The 20,781-nt window shown below is 39.9% G+C and overlaps 1 protein-coding gene across 1 annotated transcript in view; it reads right to left on the bottom strand.

Annotated features, from left to right (window-relative positions):
• Positions 1-1,579: 1,579 nt before the first annotated feature.
• Positions 1,580-20,781, bottom strand: part of LOC103465210 (potassium voltage-gated channel subfamily B member 1-like) — a 44,223-nt gene continuing 25,021 nt past the window's right edge. The window contains exon 3 of the mRNA XM_008409842.3: positions 1,580-9,866. Coding sequence (XP_008408064.1) covers positions 8,025-9,866 — 1,842 coding nt within the window. The 3' untranslated portion in view covers positions 1,580-8,024. The remainder of the gene's footprint in view (positions 9,867-20,781) is intronic.

Here is a 20,781-nt window from a genome sequence, read left to right on the forward strand (position 1 = left end):
CACAGATTCTCGGTTGAATTGATGTCTGGACTTTGACTGGACCATTCAAATACATGAATGTGTTTTGGTTTAAGCCACTTTTGGTATTGTACTGTTGGGAGGTCAGCATCCAGATTCTCATATTGCTCCCCTGTGTTTAGCTCCATACACCTTCCCATCAGCTCTGTCTGATTTTCTGTCCCCATTGAAAAAAAGCATTTTCGCTGCAAGATCTTCCTAATGTCTTACATTGTTCAGATAAAATACCAATAAGAACCATTAATGTTTAATTTATAGCTTTCACAGAGTTGCAGGTTATGTGTCAGTGATACGCGACCTTCAGACATTCAATTTATCCGGATCTGAAAGTTATTCCTGATCTCCGATGTCGATTATCCCACTCTGAGCAAAATATTAAATGTCTAAGCTGCTCAGCATCTGAGCACAAATCAGTCTTAGCATTTTTTTAAAGCACATTTTTATCACTCCTTCACTTCTGTAGACTTGCATCTAACACTTCATCACATTGTTGTTTTTTCTTTTTTACATTGTCCTTATATTTTTGCACAACATTTTCACTGTTACTCGTCGATATATTGTTTGCTTCTCATTAGAAAAAGTCAAATGTCTTATCTTTAATTGACTAAAAACACAGCAAAGCTGCATACAAAGATGAATAATTGTTTGGCACTATAAAGAAATAGTAGTTTACCCTCAGCAATTTCAGAGACTTTATTAATAATATCTAAAGGGAAATATTTTTTGTAATTTTATCACAAAACGGATAATTGATGCATTTCACACAATTTTTCAGCTCCATAAATTGATTAAGCAGTCGATTTAGCTCTTTATGGAAAATCCCTCTGGAGCAGGCTGTGATTTGTGAACCTGTATGTCATTCACACATTTTTAAAATGACTTAACTTTAAAAAAACTACTGACATGGATGTTCAAGACTTACAGATTAAGAAAAAAATCCCACTATAATGCATACATCTATGACTTAATCAAATTTAATGTAACATAAACACAGTTAATCATGTTCTCACATTTTAATGAATTACTTTCATACTACATATTTAAAAATACATTTAATAAGTTATTAACACATTTAAATATCCATCCATCCATCCATTTTCTGTACACCCTTGTCCCTTAGTGGGGTCGGGAGACATTTAAGTATGTAATGTTTATTTTTAAGGCAACCTATGACTACAGTTATTAGGTAAAATCAATGATGCAGACATATATATACTTTGAACATATGATAAATGTACATTTTAATTACTTATTTCCACATTCAATGTACACACTCTGCTTAATATGTATTTTTTACTTTCGTATTGCGTTGATATTTTTCAACTGTCAGATCAATATAGAATATTTTTCACAGCCGAGCTTTTTGTGAAATTACGTGCCACTTGTGTGGCACTCCTTACCGCATTGAGTGGCAAATTTTATAAATACTTAAAATCAACCACCAGAGGTCGCTGTTGGCTAAGATTCCCATGAACTCTGATCTGTTTGGCCCGCAGCAGCTGGCGCTCTGCGTGTCATCATTAGACGTGAGACATTTCTGTGGAAACAACGAGACTCCACGGCTAGTTTATCGCCTTTTATTAAGCATCAGTCGGTAAAAGAAGAAATAGGCTTGAAAATCGTTTTCCTACAGCTTTTCTGATGATATTTACATGTTCTTTGTGTCATATAGCGCTACATGTGTTGAGGAAAACAGGGAAAGCAAAAAAAAACAAAAAACAAACATATTCTTCTACACACTCAACAAGTACAAAGTCTGAAACTTTTACAAAACATTTTTTCTCAACCACATCATGAGGGCAGCACACAGAGAGCCACGCACCTTCAAGAAGACTGATTGTTTCCCTGAAGGAGCGGGATGATTCAAGAATAATTTGTCTGTTTTTGAATGTGACAACCTGGTTCTTCGAAGTCTTTTGTGTGTGTGTGTGTGTGTGTGTGTGTGTGTGTGTGTGTGCGTGTGTGTGTGTGTGTGTGTTGTTAGACAGTAGTTGAAACCAAAATGTGTTTTATATCAATATTTCAATTAATACAAGACAACAGAGGACTTCCTTCAGACAATTCAACAAAGTGCAGTTCAGAAAATACAAAAAGCTATGAGGAAAATATTTACCATTCATTCAACACAGAAAGGAGCCGCATCTGCTAAATTTACTATGGCTTATTTTGCAAGAGATTCGGTGACAATTAGAGGCTCGTTTTCATTTACTGCATGTCTGACTGTGATGAATGCTAATGAACCCTGATCCTTCAGCGTGTTGCACACCCTCCCCGTTTTCTATCTGCTCCTCTCTTCTGTCTCCAACACCTCTCTTGTAGAGAAGGTCATACAACCATTTGTCAGTTTGACATTTTTATTCCATTACCATGCATCGCTAAAGGCTGGACTGACAAAAAAAAAAAAAAAAAAAGCCCACACACCAGTGACTCCGCAGTTCCCAGTAAGCTCCACTGTTTTTTTTTTCTCCATCCTTTTCTGGAGTATTTTGTTACAAAATGTGTTCTTCTGAAATGCATGACAACGCTGCTGTAACCAAGCCCTTCCTGTAGGACCAAACTCTGTGCGTAGCCAGGGGGATATTTATAGAATTAGAGATGCGAACTCATCCTCAAAAGGATGCTGCAGTCTGTCTTTGCGCCGTCATGAGGGGAAAACAAAACAAAACAGAACTAGGACTCGCACACACAGATCCATGAGAGCCTTGCTCGTGTCCTGGCTCTGACGGAGCTCAGTTTTTTTGTTTTTTAGATTGCATCGTTGTTAAGCACGAGCAGAGCTCGGTTAGTGCACCTTCCTTGGCGATTTTAAAGAAGTCACAACTCTTAAAACTTTTACACAATTTATCACATTACAGCCACAAACCTAAATGTATTCCACACAAAATGGTGCATACTTGTGAAGTGGAGGGAAAATGACATATGGATTTAAAAAATAAATGCTTTAGATGCTTTTAGAAGAACCTGATGACACTGGATGAAGAACATCTGTGAAGATCAGTTTTCAGATTCTCATTTCAATTCGACAGAAGTGGGCTGTTCTAACACATGAATAAACAATCATACTTTATCTCTGGCTGGAAGTTTTCGTGCTAGAAGGTGAACATCCACCTCATTGTCAAATCTTTTGCTCCCTTCAACAGGTTTTTTCTGTCGATGTGATGTGCAACTTTAGTCCTCTGGAACAAATACTGCTCTGTTTGATTTTTGGATTATTAGAACAACTTCTTCCAGATGTTTGCTGTGGCCTCAGCATGGGTCACATTTTAAATGGAAGTTCTTACGGTTTTATTCCAGCAAGACTTTGATCCGAGTTCCCATGGTCCGCTTGGCTGCTTGTCTCTTTGTGTAATTCTGTCAGTTCAGATGGAAGGACATATCTCCATACATCTGGATTGAACAGAGGTCTGTGTGATGTTCAAAGCTCAGGATATGACTTTACTTTAACCTAACCATGGTTTAAACTATTTCACCATCAATTTTGGTTTGGTCATCATTATGCTGTTTGTTCACATTTCTTTTTTCTTCAACAAACCTCTGAGGCCTTCACATAATATATGCAGTTTATACCAGGTTTACATTACACACAGGTGGACTTAGTTTACTGATTAGGTGAATTTGTAGGTTATTTGTTGCATTGTATTTTATTTAGGGAGTAACGATGAAAGCTAAACACAGACGAAAGCTTTAAAAATGCACACCTTGCTGTCCACTTCACACTTATGCACTGTAAGATTCACATAGAATCCCAGTGAAATACATTGTTTGTGTTTGTCATGAGACAAAAGGTGAAAAGTTGAAGCTATGGTGAGTCTTTTTCAAAGCAGAAGTTACCCATGACTTTGGGAAGCAGAGCGCTCCAGCCGTCATTCAGGACATCAGTTTAAATCAAGCTGATAACTCTGAAGCTCTGTCCGTCTGTCGCACACTCCTTGTTCCCGCTCTGTTCACATTTCACACTCACTCCCTCCCTTCAGGAACAAGGTGGCTGAAGTCTTCATCAACATCCCTGAAGCAGCGGGTCACACCCAGGTCCGTGTGGCCACGCTCCATCTGCTCTTTTGTGATTTGCGGAGACGGGTGCATGTTTCCGCGAAAGCATCCGAGTGACCTAAAGCGACGATGTGAACAGTCTGACTGAAAGACCCACAATCCAGTTTTCTGCTTCTTCCCCTGAACTGAAAACACAACTGAGATGAATAAAGGAACTGATTAAGATAAAGTCCGTAACCGTCCTCTAGTAAATTAGGCTACATTGTGTGCATCAAATGTGAGCCATCCAGTCATCTCAGCCCCTCACCATGGAAACCGTTCAGTCTGCCGAGAGTGAGTCTGCACCTGCTCGTGTTTCTGGACTTTTTCCATCCAAATGTTTGGTGCATGAGAAAGAGAGACATTAAGAGTTTAAAAAAAGAAACAAACATAAAAGCTCCACAGGATGAGTACTCTGTCCTTTTTGTGGTTATTTGCTCGTTATTCAGACTCCATTAGGGCAGATTCAGGATGCAGGGTGTTATTAAAAGCAAAGGCACAGAAATATCTAACTCATACCACAGTGCCAGACAGAGTTGTTGGGACTCCTGGTGAAGATGTGAAAAAAAGCCTGAGAATAAATTCATATTTTATCCCTGCAGCAAAATCTCACACTGACAATTTTGGAAGAATTGAACCGTGGCTGGTTGTACAGGTCATAAAGCAGAATTTGATTTGGCGGCGGTCCTCTTCGTGTTAAGAACATTACCGCCGCTGCCAGCATTGCAATGAAAGTGTGGAAAAATCTGGGAGAGGAGGTCAAGTTTCATTTGCTGAACTTTAAAGCAACATGACTAATTGGTTGTTATTTGCAGAGACATATTTATGAAGAAACTAAGCTCAAACACAAGGAAAAGAACTAACCTCTTGTATCAGATCATAATTAGATATAGTTTTTCTTTGGTGAAAATGTAAAAGTATTCTCATCCTTAACAAGTGTAAGAATTTTAGATCAGTGTTAAAGTTAGAGCATTTACGGGAGCCGTCCCCCACATGGCCTCGGCGGCAGGTTCACTTCCTCTTTTCTGCAGCTGCCGTTGTCCTGCACACATGAAAACCTTTCATCACTGCAAAAACTGAATCTGAATCACTTCAGATGTGCTGTTTTCAGTGGTTCTGTCTCACCAGGGAGATTTTCTCTGCCAGAAAAACTGAAAATAAGTTGCAACTGGCTCTTTCAGTGTGATAGTGAGTCAAAACATGTGATTAGATTAACACAAAATTGTTAAACAAATAGAAAAAAAGCATTCCAGACAGCATAAGAGAGGCTAGAGGACTTGGATGGATGTTTAAAAAAAACGCAGCAAATTCTCCCAAATTTTAAAATATTACAGAAGTAGAAAAAGTGAAAAAGAGGGCTTTACAGTAGGTGATGTTATTCTGTACTGAATAAATGCCCACAAATTAAAGTTGTTTTTATTAGCACGATAATATGCTACTGTAATAGTAACTGAACGTTAGCAGCTTTTACACATCTTTACCAGGTTTTCCAGTGAACACAGCTGGCACTTGTATCTCTAATGAAAACATTAAATAGGTCCACTATAATGTATGTTTCCTGCAAAAAGTTGCTTTGATTCATGCTTGCAAGACATATATCATAAGGTTTATATGTTTTAAATGAAGTTAGTGTGAGAGCACCAGGTTTGGTGTCGTCAGGTGCATTAAGAAAAGAGCAAAATGCAGAACTTTTGGTGTCTAAGTGCAGGCAATACAGACCATTTTAACTTGTGAAAGCGATTAACCTGCCAAGAAACATAAAATGAAACTTATTTTTCAAAGCTGTTTTGTTAGAACCTCAGAATATCCTCCTCCTGCTTATATGTTTGCTGCGCATGAGCAAATACGGCTCCCTGAAATGACTCTGATTACGTGTTTTTTTTTTTTTTTTTTTAAAGGAATGCTCCAACATTTTGAGATAAAACATCAGGATGCACAACCGCCTGTATATGTCATCAGAAAGAACAATTCTTTGGTTCTTTACATTGCACAAAAAGACTGTAACAAGCGTGTACTGAGAGACGGTAGCAAATATAAATCTATCTGCTGCAGAATGTAGTCTAACAGAAGCAACTCCTTCGACGAAATACAGCACGTACGGTGCTTTCAGATGCATAACTATGAGGTTGCCACAACATGTCAGTTGTTTTAGAAAATATCTTAAAAATATAAATTACTTTTTAAAATTTTGTACAGGTGATGCGTGATGTCGTTGTAGAGTCTGGCTTTGCACGGACACATGTACAATATTTACACTCATACAAAACAGATTTTTTTTTTCTCTGCTGTCTCCTGTCGCTTAATGCAAAGTTCGCCTCATCCGCTGCAACTGCTCGAAGCTTAAATAATAATAATAAAAAAAAGACTTTGATGGACAAATGTAACCCAATCTTGAGGACACACTCAGACATTTAGAATAAAGGTTATAATCAGTGGCGGTTCCTGGGGAGCTGCTCCTTCTGTCGCCCTGCTGACAGCCAATCACACTCCCATTCCTCTGAGTGGAAGAAATGCATCAGGTCACCAAGGTCATCATGTAGTAAAAAAAAAACAAAAAAAAAAACAGACCATCTGGAATCAATTTAACATGAACTACTACATTTTATGCTTATTTTAGCTTAATGTGATCCTAATTCTAAAAAAGCATTAAAAGTATCTCATGTTTTGTTTTGTTTTTTGTTACAAAAACAAAATAGTAGCTATAAGTGCATCATAAATCTTAAATTATATGTGTAGACATTTGTTGAGTGAAGAATAATCCACATAAGGGTAAATATTCTAATAATTTACACTGGAGATGGTGTAAGGCGGTCCAGAATTTTGAGCTAAGAGTCAGACACCAACTTTAGCATCACGATGACGTACAACAATATTTTATTACAATGCCTGCACTCTGCGCACCGCAGGGAGCCACCGGTTCCCAAATGAGTTTTCACCACGGACAAATAACTTTTCAGCTTTTGCTCCTCCATGGCGCCCCCTGGTGATGCATCATTCTGGGTAGAAAGCCATATTTCCCATATCCAAAACCGCCACTGATCATAACGAGAAAAATAAGAGTGCAACATTTCCAAAACAATATTTTCTCTCTCGCCACCAAATGAATGACGAGGATGGATGTGACCTCACAGTTTAATCTGTGCAGTAAAAATGCCAACCCAGGAGAGACACTGAGCTGTTTGAAAGAAACAGACCGAAACACTTCACTCTGCTGAAGATTTGACGTAAGATGAAAGACGACTATTGCTACATAATAAATATAAGTGAAAGGTAGTTATTGCACACACGCACGCACACGCACGCGCACACAATCACACTCACACAGAGATACTTATGTGCTATCTTTCAGCCTGTCTCAGGCTTTCCTCCTCAACATCAAAACGTAAAACACAGGACAACATGAACTAAGGCCAGTTTTAAAGGACGTTGTAGGAAGAAAGAACATGTTCTCCACCCTCCGCCTTTGAAACATACAATGTATATAAATATACAGTGTAGGGAGAGAAGATGTATGTCTTCCTTTCGTACTGCAGTTGAGGATTTTAAAATATCTCCTCTTATTGTGCCTTGTTTTGATGCCCTTTATGTTTCACTATGATTTGACAGCTTTGGCTGCAGTGGCTTTAACATTTTATCCAGGGCTCTCAGAAAACAGATTATAAAAATTATGGACTAGACTCCTGCAGCTAGTCTAATGATGGCATTATAATCTGGGCTTGTATAAATAGCAAAAAAAAAACCCTCCTTTTCTTCCACTCTGAGGGCGTGTTTGATTGTTTTCATCAGGAACATTTTAGAGAAGACAACAACACTATTTCCAGTGATCCACAGGTGTTGTAATTTTGTAGGAAAAGCCTTTTTTTCTTTCAGTTTTCCTGCAAATTGTCCCCAGACAAGTCTCTGAGCTTTTCGTTTGCAATCCCTTATATCTTCCTCTTCTTTGTATTCTCTGTGCAAGCCGTTCCTTTTAATCGACTCTAAGAGTTATACTGACGCTTCTCCCTCTGAAGCGGCCGCAGCTCTGGTGAAATGTGGTTTTCCTGTCCTTCCAGCGGCAGGGTACTGTTCCCCAGCTTCTTGGCAAGGCCCTCCATGTGGTTGGGACCCTGTTGAAAGCCAGAGAGCTGAGAAAACCTGGGGCTGGCTCTCTCCAAAAGCCTTTGGGTCACGTTGGCCACCGAGCTTTCGTGCAGGTGCTCCTCCTCGTCCGTGTCGGCGTCGATGAACTTGCTGACAGACGAGTCGTGGAATGTGAAGATGCTCGGCCGTAAGTTCTCAGGGCTCTTGCTGGGCGTCCTGCTGCTGGCAGTGGTGTAGACAGATGTCTCTGGGCTTTGGATCGATGAGCTGTCAGAGAGACCTCCTTTCCCTGAGTCCTCCCCGCCTCTGACTCTAACTTTAAGTGAACGCCCCTTCATTGGGTAGTTTAGTGACGGAGCTCTTGGGTTGTCGTTGTTGAGCTTGGTGCTTTTGTCTGACTTGGGGCTGGTGGCGCCATGCGATCCCTCATGCTCATTCTCCAGGGTGGGCTCCAGGCTGGGGTTGGTGCTGACCCTTCCAGGCATGTTGCTCCCAGAGCTGTGTGAAAATCTGGAGCTCTCAGGAAAGTCAGGTCCGCAGCTGATGAAGCTGTCGATGCTGGAGATGCTCTTCATGTCTGTCACTCCCTCCACTGTGCCAGTCACGGCCTCGGGGAGGATGCTTCCCATCTCAAATTCAGCTTTCTGCCTGGCTGACTTCGAATGTGACGCTTTTTCCTTGCTGTTGACGTTTGGTTGTGACTGTGCTTTTGTCATGTTGTTATATATTTCCTCAAGTTTCTGTGCGCTGAGATGCTGAGGACTGCTGGCTGGTTTTGCCTTTTCTTGGAAGCTGGACTCAGCAGTCTTACTGGGACTACTGGGGTTCAGCGGTGACTTGATCCTGGGTGTTCCTCTGTGTGGTGACACATGATTGTCATGGAGCTTCTCCTTCCTCTCATCAGTTTTTTCCACCATGACATCCATGAGTTCCACGCTACGGCCAAAGGCATCCTTAATGTTCATTGAGACAATGCTACCATTTCTCCTCGCTCTCTCCAGAGCCTCTCTCCTTTTGATGGCTTTCTCCTGCCTCTTCTGTTCTTTGTAAAACTCAGAGAAGTTATTTACAATAATAGGAATGGGTAAGGCTATCACCAAGACCCCTGCAATGCAGCACAAACCTCCGACTATTTTTCCCAGCAGGGTTTTTGGGTAAATGTCCCCATAACCTACTGTGGTCATAGTAATGGTAGCCCACCAGAAGGAGGCAGGGATGCTTTTAAACTTGGTGTCCTCTTCATCCTTCTCAGCAAAGAACACCAGACTTGAGAAGATCATGATGCCCATGGCAAGAAAGAGGATAAGCAGGCCCAGCTCATTGTAGCTCCTCCTGAGAGTGAAGCCCAAAGACTGAAGACCTGTGGAGTGACGGGCCAGCTTCAGGATTCGCAAGATCCGCATGATCCGGAATATCTGAACCACACGGCGAACGTTCTGAAACTGCAGCACGCTCTTGTTGGACTCTGTGAGGAAGATGGTGACGTAGTAGGGCAGGATGGCCAGCAGGTCGATGATGTTGAGGGGACCTTTGAAGAACTTCCATTTGTTTGGAGAGGAGAGGAAGCGGAGCAGGTACTCCATGGTGAACCAGGCAATACAAACAGCTTCCACATGAGCCAGCTGCGGGTTGTCCGTGGGCTGGCCAAACTCGTCGGTGTCCTGCAGCTCTGGGAGGGTGTTCAGAGACAAGGCAATGGTGGACAGCACAATGAAGAGGATGGAGATGATAGCAAGGATCTGAAAAAAAACCAGGAGAAATTAATTAGAGAGTTCTGAAAACAGATGACAAGTTTTTCAAGAGATATTTTACACTTGTCTTGCTTGGATTCCATTGAACTTCAAATGTAAGTAGAAGAAGGAAGGAAATAGTTAACAGTGCCAAGGAATACAGGTTGTACAACTATTTAGGGAGAATCATTAGTCTGGTGGTGCGTCATGGTTTGTTGTATTGGTGTCTCAGATTGGAGCTGGGAATGAAAAATACTTACATTTTGAGTATTTTTGTAGCACTATTTTTAACAAATGAAAATAATATCAATGCAATAAAATCCAAAAGGGACACATTATAGATATTTCACATGCACTTCATGTACAAACATTTTGAAGAGGAATGACTTTTTTTGCAGCTTTTCTCTTATTTACACAGACTAAAAAATATACATGCAGACTTGAATATATGTATAGACATCCCACTGATATTTAGTAAATATGCTTCAGCTTTTATAGCCATCAATTTTAGTCATAATTTTGGCTGGATATTTGATCACTTCTCTTGCAGAGTTGGTATTAACTACCGTATTTTTCGGACTATAAGCAGCTACTTATCCCCCACACTTTGAACCACCAGGGGGCGCTTTAGCAGGAAGCGAATCATTGGAAGTCAAAATTGGAAATCAATAAAGAAAGTGCTAATTTTCCTTTAGAACAAGCACATGCTAGCAGCAGGCATGGCGGAGAAATTTCTTCAAACTCAAATGATGCAGGTTTTAAGTTGAAGGTTATGATCTGGCAGTACAGGAGGGAAATAGAGCCGCTGTACGTAAACTCGGCGTGAACGAAACCACGGTTTGGCTTTGGAGACGGAGGGCTGCGTCCTTAATATATCCAGCAGATTTATTAGGACGCAGCTTTCTGCAGCCCTCTGCTGGGTCCTTATGGAAAACCGAGAGCGATGGAGATACCAGCGGCTTATAGCCCGGTGCGGCTTATTTATGTACATTTCCAGTGTTTTTTAAAATATGTATAGCTGCGACTTAATAGTATGGTGCGCTCCGGAAAATACGGTAACATAAACTGGTTGGCATCCAAGCGCTGGTCCAGCTTGTGAGCATAGTATACAAATTTTCAGGAAGGCTGGTCATGCCAAAAGCTTAATGTTGACCTGCTTGATTCATCCCAGAACCAGCTCTGGTGTGTATTTTGGATCATTGTCTGGTCTTGATCAGCCCAGAAACAATAGTGGAGAAATCCTCAAGTGTCCTCAAGTGTCACTTTACACACAGAAGCCAGATTTATATCACAATGGACCGAGAAATTTAGAGTTGTGTATGTGGAGATGGAGACACAAACTGACTTATTTTCACAATTACAATCGATATATTTAAAGGGATTAAAGTGAAACTTTGAAACCTAAGAACACTGCACCGAGTCTTTCACACAAACTGTGAAAGATCCTTTTAAATCTTCCTGAGCTTCCCCTCAAATCAACCTCCAGATGGCGGAAATCAGGACAAATAACCAGGAAAAACATTCATATCTTGAGGCTACCAGCCTGATCAAGTGAAGAAGCAAACTAAAAGGAAATAAGACTTCAAGAAGGCACTGGATATTGGATATAAAATGAGTTTTTGTTCTGTGGCTCATTCTTCATTTGTTATTTTTGGAGCCACATTTATTTTTTTCAGGTCTGTAGATCAATACTGCGTATTCAATGTCTGAAATACAAATCAGACTGAATCATTAACTGTCTTATTTAGCATCTTTGCAGTTTTTTTAGATTTGGCACACAAGGCAGCGGCTAAATACGACAAATGAAAACTAAAATTAGCTCTGCCCCTGAACTACATGCTGAAAGTCATATACTGTACCTCCACAAAGTCATGTATATGGTGCTTCTTCAGGGTCACAGGAAGGTTACTCCCCTGAGAAACTCTGCTTCAAAGTGAAAAAGTGGTCCAGCTCCTTCTGCTGGAATATCCCTACCAGAGATGTGGTTTTATCGTTATACTGACCCATTTAACTTTCTGACCTTCCCATCAGCATTTCAAAGGAATCACGGTCAGAGCTATTATGAGTTCGTGGTCAGGTCTTTTATTTTCGCTCTGTAATAATGTGAGAAAGTTTCTGACAGAAAAGTTTTCCACTTTGTTTTTTCACTTTTAACGTCTATCCCCGAGGCCTGGAAGTTACAAAAATCCACAGAAAGCTGTACGAAGCCAGAGAGTCCGGCTGAGACTCTGACGAGGTACCCTGGACATTTCAGTGACCTGCTAATGATCTAATCTGCTGAGTACAACCGGGTCTGGCCGCAGTGCCGGGGATTAGCACGGCTGCACATAGTTGTGGCTGTACGGCTGTGCCACACCTATTATTTCTGTCCCACGATCGGTGGGAAATCCAGCACAAGGTCACTATGGAGGCTGTGTCCCAGGCGACTGGTGTGAGTAGGATTATTATCTGGTACCGGTCAGCCTTCGTAAGCTTTAATTAATGCTGACAGGTGACTGCTTGAACACCAACCTTGGCCTTTGAAGAGATCGAGGGGGACTAAGTGCAAAGAAACATTGCAATGGAGAGGATGGAAGAGGAAAGAGAGAATAGTTCACAAATTAAGAGATGCAAAAAGACTGAACTCTATCAAAACCAACAAAACACTTTCTGAATTGCTCTAGAAACACAAATCTGTTTGCAGTGAAGGATAAGGCGTAGTTTTGGTGCTTTTTATAAATTCAAGATCTATTAGTTGGTTAAAACAAAAGGTCTGGAGAGGCAGGATAACAGATTATGTTCACCAGTTGAAAGGAAACAAGCCCCGGTTCTGAACTGCACTGTCCAGTGGAAAATACACTGATCAGATGAAGGCTTATCTCTGTTCAGGCTGCAGTGCAGTTAATGAATCATGCTGAATGCAACAGACAGCGCTGAAACCAAACTGCAAAGGCAATACACACAGGATGATTACCTTCTCCTGGTCACTTTTTCCACCTCTATCACAGCAGTGAGATAACCGAGGTCAGCCAAGGCCGGATATTAAAGAGAAGCGATCTGACTAAAGATGAACACTCAGGCAGAAAAGGGAAATTTAACAGAGACAGACAGTTCAGTGACGTGTCTGGGAGAGAAACAGCCTAATCTGGGCTTTTTAGCAAAGATATTTGAACATTTTCAGATGCCAGTCGGATGTTCAATGACTGCTGTTTTGTTTTTTCTGTCTCAGGTGATAGATCTGCAAAGTCTTGGAGGTGTTGTGGATTTTGTTTTCTAACTCAATGTCAAATGTATTCTTACTTGTTCAAATGTGTGATATTACTATTAATATTTAGATAAATACCCCTCAGCAAGTTGTAGAAAACCTATACTGATGAAGGCTTATCTCTGTTCAGGCTGATATTACTATTAATATTTAGATAAATACCCCTCAGCAAGTTGTAGAAAACCTATACTGATTGTTTGGGCACTCTTCTTATTAGAAGTTTTACAGCTAACTTAGATCAGGAATCTTTATAATCCAAAGAGCCACTTTTACAAACTTTTCCTAAACGTCACTCTAAGAAAAGTGACGTTTTAAAAGAACCATCACTTTATTTATTTGATATTAGTTAAAGAAAATAAACAAATTCGCATACATTTTCTGCTATTTGATGTTGACATTTGTGGAAAATATGTAAAAAAAAAAAATGAAAATAAATAAATAAATAAAAACACACAGTTGAAAACCCAATGACCAGAAAAGTTTTGTTGTGGAAATTCGATGCAAAAACCGGAAAATCTGCTAAAATCTGCATTTGTTTTTATGCCAAAGTTATAAAGTCACTGAGGAAGGTGCAGAGAACTTCAAACACATTCAATTTAAACAGGTGGTTTTAATATTCTTTGGATTCTGAAGTTGTATTTTTTATAAATAGCAGTCAATTAAATGCAGGAGTTATTTTGACATTAGTGCATGTGATGAGTATGTGTAAACATCTCATCAGCACCTTAACAATGCAACAAAGGATGCAATAAATCATCAATAAATCATGTCATTCTGGCCATCAGGGACCCTCCCAAGAGAGCTGGACTTGACACACGGAATATTTAGATGTCAAAACATCACATATATATTTGTAAGACATTCATTGAGAAGGACAAAATATTCTGTTTTGAACCAAAGGAGGATTTAAGCGATTTAAGTGCTCTGGTTGTGTTCACACAGAGTAAAACCTGGATTTAATGTTGTCTTCTGGCAAAATTTAATGTTGGCAAACTATTCATGTTCTTGTGTCAGTATTGGAGTTTATGCAGACAAACAAATCTCACTTAATGTTAATAAGTGACTGTTTATGAGCACAAACTATTAAATTTGATCCTTCTTTTCTGAATCTATTGGTTTTTTACTGAAGGGCTGCACAGCAGACAAGATTTGTTGCATCTATTTCTTCATTTGTTGCTCGTTATGTAATCAAGTGACTCATGTGAGTGGCAAGTAAAACCCATTCCAATTGGCTTACTTGCAAACAATAAAAATAGGATTGCTAAACACCCAACAGAACATTATTAGTGGTGGCTGATGGGCTTAACTTAAAGTTATTATTATCAAATTCTGCTTTGGCCCCTGTTCAATTTGTGAGGACGAATCACAGGAAGTCTCTGTTTAAGGCAGGCAAAGTTAAAAACTAAGGCTCTGTGTTGTTTATAGTTTGTGTTTCCTCATCAGCTCTTCATGGCGAGCTCAGTCAACCCACCCATTTGCAAAAACTAGAGATACTTCCTCTGCACGGTCCTGAAACACACTTCATCTCCACCTAACACAAACACCCATGCATAACACACTTACATATGCACTCCCACCTCAGTAATTAGCTCCAGGCATCTCTTCCATACAAGCCCAGGGAGGAAGGAGACTGAATATTTAATATCATGCTGAAGAGCGAACTATCCCAGTGTTTGGAGGTGGGGGGCATTAGTGGATCTTCACTGAGCCATTAGAGATTGCAGAGTCAGAGCTGTAGCCTAGTTTCCACAGTTTTCCCTACACATGGTTACCTCAGCTGTCTGATCAAAGTAGAGATGAACAGGGAGGTTTCCCTTGACACAATCACTGTCCATTCAAAATGAGGAGACGAGCTCTGCTCCATTTCCAGAGCTTCCGGAAACACGTCATGATTTTTACGGCGGTTTTTCCAAAATGGTCATTTAATCCTATTCTGCAAAATCTGGTTTACATAATTCTGTGAACAGACATTTCTTTTTGTTTTGTTTTTTTTAGTCAAATTTAAAAATTTGGAGTCATCAAAAAAGTATTTATATCACACAAAGATAACCCGAGAAAAGAGTTATCTGAATAAAGTCTTGCTCTTGTCCTCATGCGACATTAGATGCATATCTGGTCCAACACATCTGAATCCAACGGTTGAATTAGCTTCCCGACATATAATCAAGTTCTGCAGAATCCCGATAATGACCCAATGCTTTGACTTTGGTGTTGGAAAAAAAGTTGCAACATGCCAACTTTCGAGGACTGAAGTTTGACCATTTATGTCCAACTCTTCTTCTATTAATTTGCCTAATAATTACCTTCTGTCACCTGCTAAACTTAAACTAGCATTTTTTTATTTTATTTAGAATACGCTTTACTTTAGTTGTAAATAAACTCAGCTGCTCAATGTGACAAAGAAGCAAAAACAGGAGAAATCTATAATGGGTGAAATGCTTTTTTTTTTTTTACAGTGCTGGACTTGAGAAAATTGAGAGCAACCAGGACAAAGATTCAAATAAAAATCATACAGGTGTGACAAAACAAGACACGACCAGATCGTCCTGTACCAGACTTATGGGTTTTCCCTCGTGTCACGCTGCGTGAAGCGCTGATTCACCTTTGTCTCATATCATCCTAACTGGATTTGCTTTTTCTCACCACATGAGCTGAATAAATAAAGGGATTGTCACTCAGTGACTCACTCATTTCATGTTTTTGTCGACAAGCTGAGTCCAAGATGGGCATCTCTAATCCTCTCACAATACTGCTCCTGTGACTTGACGGTATATTCCCTGAGCCTGTGCACTGAAAGCCGCCTATTTTCCTACGGAGCGGTCTCTCTGCAGGATACTGGGTCATTTGTTTTGGTTTTCCATTAGATGCCTCAGCGGAAAAGACAGATGAAATTACACAGGCGGTAAACAAAGGGGAGAATCCTCTTCTCACCAAGGAAGACAGGCGAGGCCTGCTGCAGCTGCAAACACATCCTCCCAGGGTTACAGTCACCTTCTCGGAAACTTCCACCTGAGGACTGCGCTGCAGCTGCCCCCCACATTTAAGCCACTTAATTTATCGCTCTTCCCTTTTTTTTTTATAAAAATTTCACCTGCACTGTGTCTAAATAAGCTGCTTTCATCTTGTTTGTAAAAACTGACGCAGTCGAGCTGAGGAAATACGCATCCTTTAAATTTTGGATCACAAACGGATTACAAAGAAACATCTAATTGTTGTTTATTAAATCTGTTTCAGCTGTATGTTTATCGCTTCGGTGTGGAGCGAGTAGCTTGCAGAGTAAATAACTTTTCATTTAGTGCAGCTAAAGTGGCTCAAAGAGCAACGGAGAAGTAATCAGGCCGGAGCGATTAGTCCAACACCTGCTGATAGTACGTTTCTGGTTTTGGTATTTTTATGAAATCTAACGAGTGGAAGAAGAAGGTGGAGAACTGCAGCACATGTTACGTGACAAGGTCTCTCATTATTTCCCCACATGAAAATAAAATTTGATTTGAAAAACGTATTGTCGGATTTGCTGGAGTTATAAGGTACTTCAGAATAAGCTTTGATCTGACCAGCAACAGCATTAACATCCTGCTTCCTTCGAAACGCAGATGATGATCTATGAACACACTCACTGGCCATTTCATTAGGTACACCACGCAAGAACTGGGTCACAGGCACAGATTCACCAACATGTCAAAAACATTTATCAGAGATTTTGTCTCATGCCGACCTGATAGCGTAATGCAGTTGTTGGAGAATTTTGAGATGTGCATCCGAGATGGAAACCTGTTCCGGCACATGCCAGAGAAGCTTTACTGAATTGAGAGGTGGTGACTCTGTGGAGGCCATTGGAGATCAACGAACTCGCTGCAATGTTCAGGAGGAGGTTTGGTTCGAGATGAATGGCGCTTTGTGACGTGGTGCTTTATCCTGTTTGACGTTGCCAACAATTTGGTCTTAAAGAGATGAACAGTAACAGTAACTGGGTGAGATGTGATGTTTAAACAATGGTCAATTGTTCCTCATTCATTACACCACCACCGGTCTGAAACCTTAATAAAAGGCAGGTTATTCATGCTTTTGGTGCTGTTTGTGCAAAAGTATGACAATGCCTTTGGAAAATTCGGTGGACCATGCAATGCCTTTTTTTCAATCTGTTGTTGCCCAATTTTGTTGTGTTTCTCTGTGTTGAGAGTTTAAAGATGATATCCTCCATAATCCTGCAGGCGGCTTCTTTACTCCAAAAAAAGCCCAGTCGTATGTAGTGAAAAACTTCAACTAATGAATTTTTAATGTGGTTGAAAAACTATCAGCAGTTTCTAATTACAGTCTAAATGTTCTCATGTGTTCCTGAAGCAGAAAAAAAAAAAAAAAAAAACTGGTTCAAAGCAATTTCGACTTTGCTCCAAAGAGCCACACAGATGTTTTGTTCCCCTCATTTGCCAAATTTCACCTTGCCCGACAGTTTTCTCTCTCCCACCTCAAATCGGGTGCAGAAGCCTTTGCCTCTCCACTTCTGTCGAGTGAGGAGAAGTCGGGGAGATGGATTGCCAAGCTTGAGGCGACTCACAGGATGTGTCCTTTAAAAAGTGTGAAGGTGGTGCTAAAACGATGAGCAACAAAGGCACAGAGCATGAAATGCTTTGCATACATTGGTGGTTTCCAGTGTTCTTTATTAAGCTGTGAATGCAACATGCGGAGGTAAAATTAGCTTTACTTGAAATGATGAACATCATGTATTCATGTCTGTAAAAAAAATTAATAAATAAAATAAATTATATATATACGTATATATATATATTTTTTTTTTCTTTTTTCTGAATAAATATAATCTAACAATGGTTTCTGAAATTCCCAAAAGTCTGTATGTGCAAAGTCTGAGGTCTTTAAAAGTCAGTGCTCTTAAGGGGACTGAAACATTTTTTTCCCAGTACGGTGACAGGATGAGAAAAGGAGTAAAGGTGACATTGTGAAAAATGAGGACATGGGAGAGAAATAAATTGAGTGTGTTTCTTGTGGACGCCTAATAGCAACCAGAACCTAACAGCCTAACAGCCCTGGTCCCCTGTTAGGATCAGAACCCTCCATAAAGCTCGTACCGTCCCCCACAGGCCGTTTGTCTTAGAAACACTCAGTATTGTGTATCAAAGGTTTGCATATAATTGGGAGGTGTGTATTTTGATAGTAATGAGTCCCTTTTGAGACGTGCTGTATGAAAATACATGTAAATTACATGTATTTAAGACACCGAACTCTCTCTAAAAACAGTAAAACGTTATCTCAATTTCTGTTTCTATCTGCAGGTGATTTACTGAGAATGATTAAAAGCATTAAAAAGCCTTAATTATTTGCCAAAGAGCTGATTTGTTCTGAGAAATTCTGCAAATCAATTTCTAGGTAGTTTCTCATACACGTAACTATAACAACATAATTTACATCACCTTTTGGCAATTTGAAATCAGCAATAAATGTGAGACAATCTTGACTTGAGAATATTTGCAGTTTTGTTTCTGGCAGGAAAGAGTCACCTTTGTATGTAATCACAAGAAAGTATCATTTGAGGTGAAGTGGGCCAAACCCTTGGTGAACCATGTGCTGTCTGTACACTGCTGAGACCTAAAGACACCCAGGTCATATAAACAGCTGAGTAAAGCTGGGGTAAACCTCAGTGTGTGTGTGCGTGCGTGTGCGTGTGTGTGTGCGTGTGTGCGTGTAGGTGTGTGTGCGTGTGTGTGTGTGTGTGTGTGTGTGTGCGTGTGTGTGTGTGTGTGTGTGTGCAGCCTTCCTTCTAGTCTGGAGAAGCAGAAAAACACAACCTGCATTCCTGAGCTCCACTAATGGAATAAGTGCAGCCTCCTATGAGACCTCTCCTACTTATAGGAGGTGTACAGTATTTTTAAAAGTTTGAAGAGCAGTGATGGATCACTACATACATGACACACTTTTACTAAAATTACACTTATTGGGATCTTTGTCCTCAATACGTTTATTCTTATTTGCTGATTTCTATACCATGACAAAATATCTGTATTCATTTCTTCCTTCAGCATCAGAGCAACGTTACTTTTGTAGTGATTTTGACTTTTTCTGTTTGTCTGAGGCTTAACGTTAATTGTGAACGTTACAGCATCTGCAAATGTGTAGAAAAGTAATGCAAACCACATTTGCAAGTGTTAAGACATGTGGTTTTAGACTACAACATCGGTGTTTGAACATATTTATAATGAATAGGCTAAAACGGTACGTGGCACGATGACAAATTTTAGCACAGAAAATGATAATTTATAAAATATGGTGCCTCTTATGACTCACATCTTGCTTCATAATAAGCAAAGTTCAGTCATAGGTTCATATGGGGGAAACAGCTAACTCCTGCTGCAGACCAATATCCTTATACCTTTTCTTGTTGCAGAGTAATGTTTTTTTCCATGTCCCTTTATTAATTTTCTACCTATCTTAATGATGTGCGAAGCTCCATCATGCGGCTGCATCCAGACCGAAAGCCTGAAATGACAAAACTGCATACGGCGGTGTCAGCTGACACATAATTAGCATTCAACAATGTTCCTGTCTGTGGTGGTGTAGCAGCCCAGCGAGGTCAGCGTTTACTACAAAGAGCAGATGTCGCCGGTTTCCTGTGACACGATTGGGTGTCAGCATTGAGCGGAGAGAGTTACCACGGCAGCTTACAGTGAAACAGGAGGCGCCCGTTCAAATCCTCAGCTCCACTGAGTAAATTAAAGAAAGATAAGCTCAGGACTCAGGTGTAATTAAATTAAGAAGTACTGTAAGTTAGATAAGGAGTATTGCAGTTACTTTATCTAAAGCTGACTTTAAATTAAACATAAAGCTATAAATTTACTCCATATAAAATCACCTGTAGTTTGTATTATTTGAAAGTAAATCCTGAAGAGACTTCAGTGAATGCTTAATAAGTATTTCTTCAAACCTGTTTTGTCTGGCAAAGGTAATAAACAAAAAATAGTTTAAACAATTTCTTTCTATTTTTTCAGACAGAAACATGAGACTTTCTTCCGTTTTAAACCTTATTGCTGCGACGTATCACAGTACAAATAAAGTTTAAAAAAGCAAAATATGACACACTTTTGCTGTGTTTTTTTACATTGCCTGTATACGTAAATATATGTAACATTTAAAGTCTAGGGTCATACAGGCCGTGCTATTGGAGCCATTTTAAGCATTTGGGAAGCTGGAGTGATTACATTTTCAACAGTGCAGACTGAGTGTCTGCATAGCATAGAATGAGATTAAATAATGTTATAATTTATACATGCAAAAAGTCCAAATATATGCTCAGTGTTTGTGGCATCTCTAAATTACAGTACTCATTCTGACATTTTTTGTCATGTCCAAAAAATTAGTGGCAGTCATTGTTAGGTAAAAACCAGCCCCTTGTTCTACGCTTTGCTTCGTACAGAAGGTCTGGGCCCTCGGTTATTGAGAAACGATTGCTTCCAGGAGGCGTGGACTCTGTTAAGTTTTAAATTTTACCCAATCGATAATGTTTTGCTGTGACATACGTAATGCGTCAGTTAAAAACTATAAAGGTTAGCAAAAATTGCCTGCGCTGTAAACTACCATCCTCCAGACATACAGAGCCGAATAAAGCCGCTATTAATGTTAATTTAGTCCATGTTGGATGTTAATTCAAACTGTCATAGATCACAGCTCCTC

The sequence above is a fragment of the Poecilia reticulata genome, chromosome 5 (genome assembly GCF_904066995.2).
Source record: "Poecilia reticulata chromosome 5, P_reticulata-male-v2, whole genome shotgun sequence".
In the NCBI taxonomy this organism is placed as follows: domain Eukaryota; kingdom Metazoa; phylum Chordata; class Actinopteri; order Cyprinodontiformes; family Poeciliidae; genus Poecilia; species Poecilia reticulata.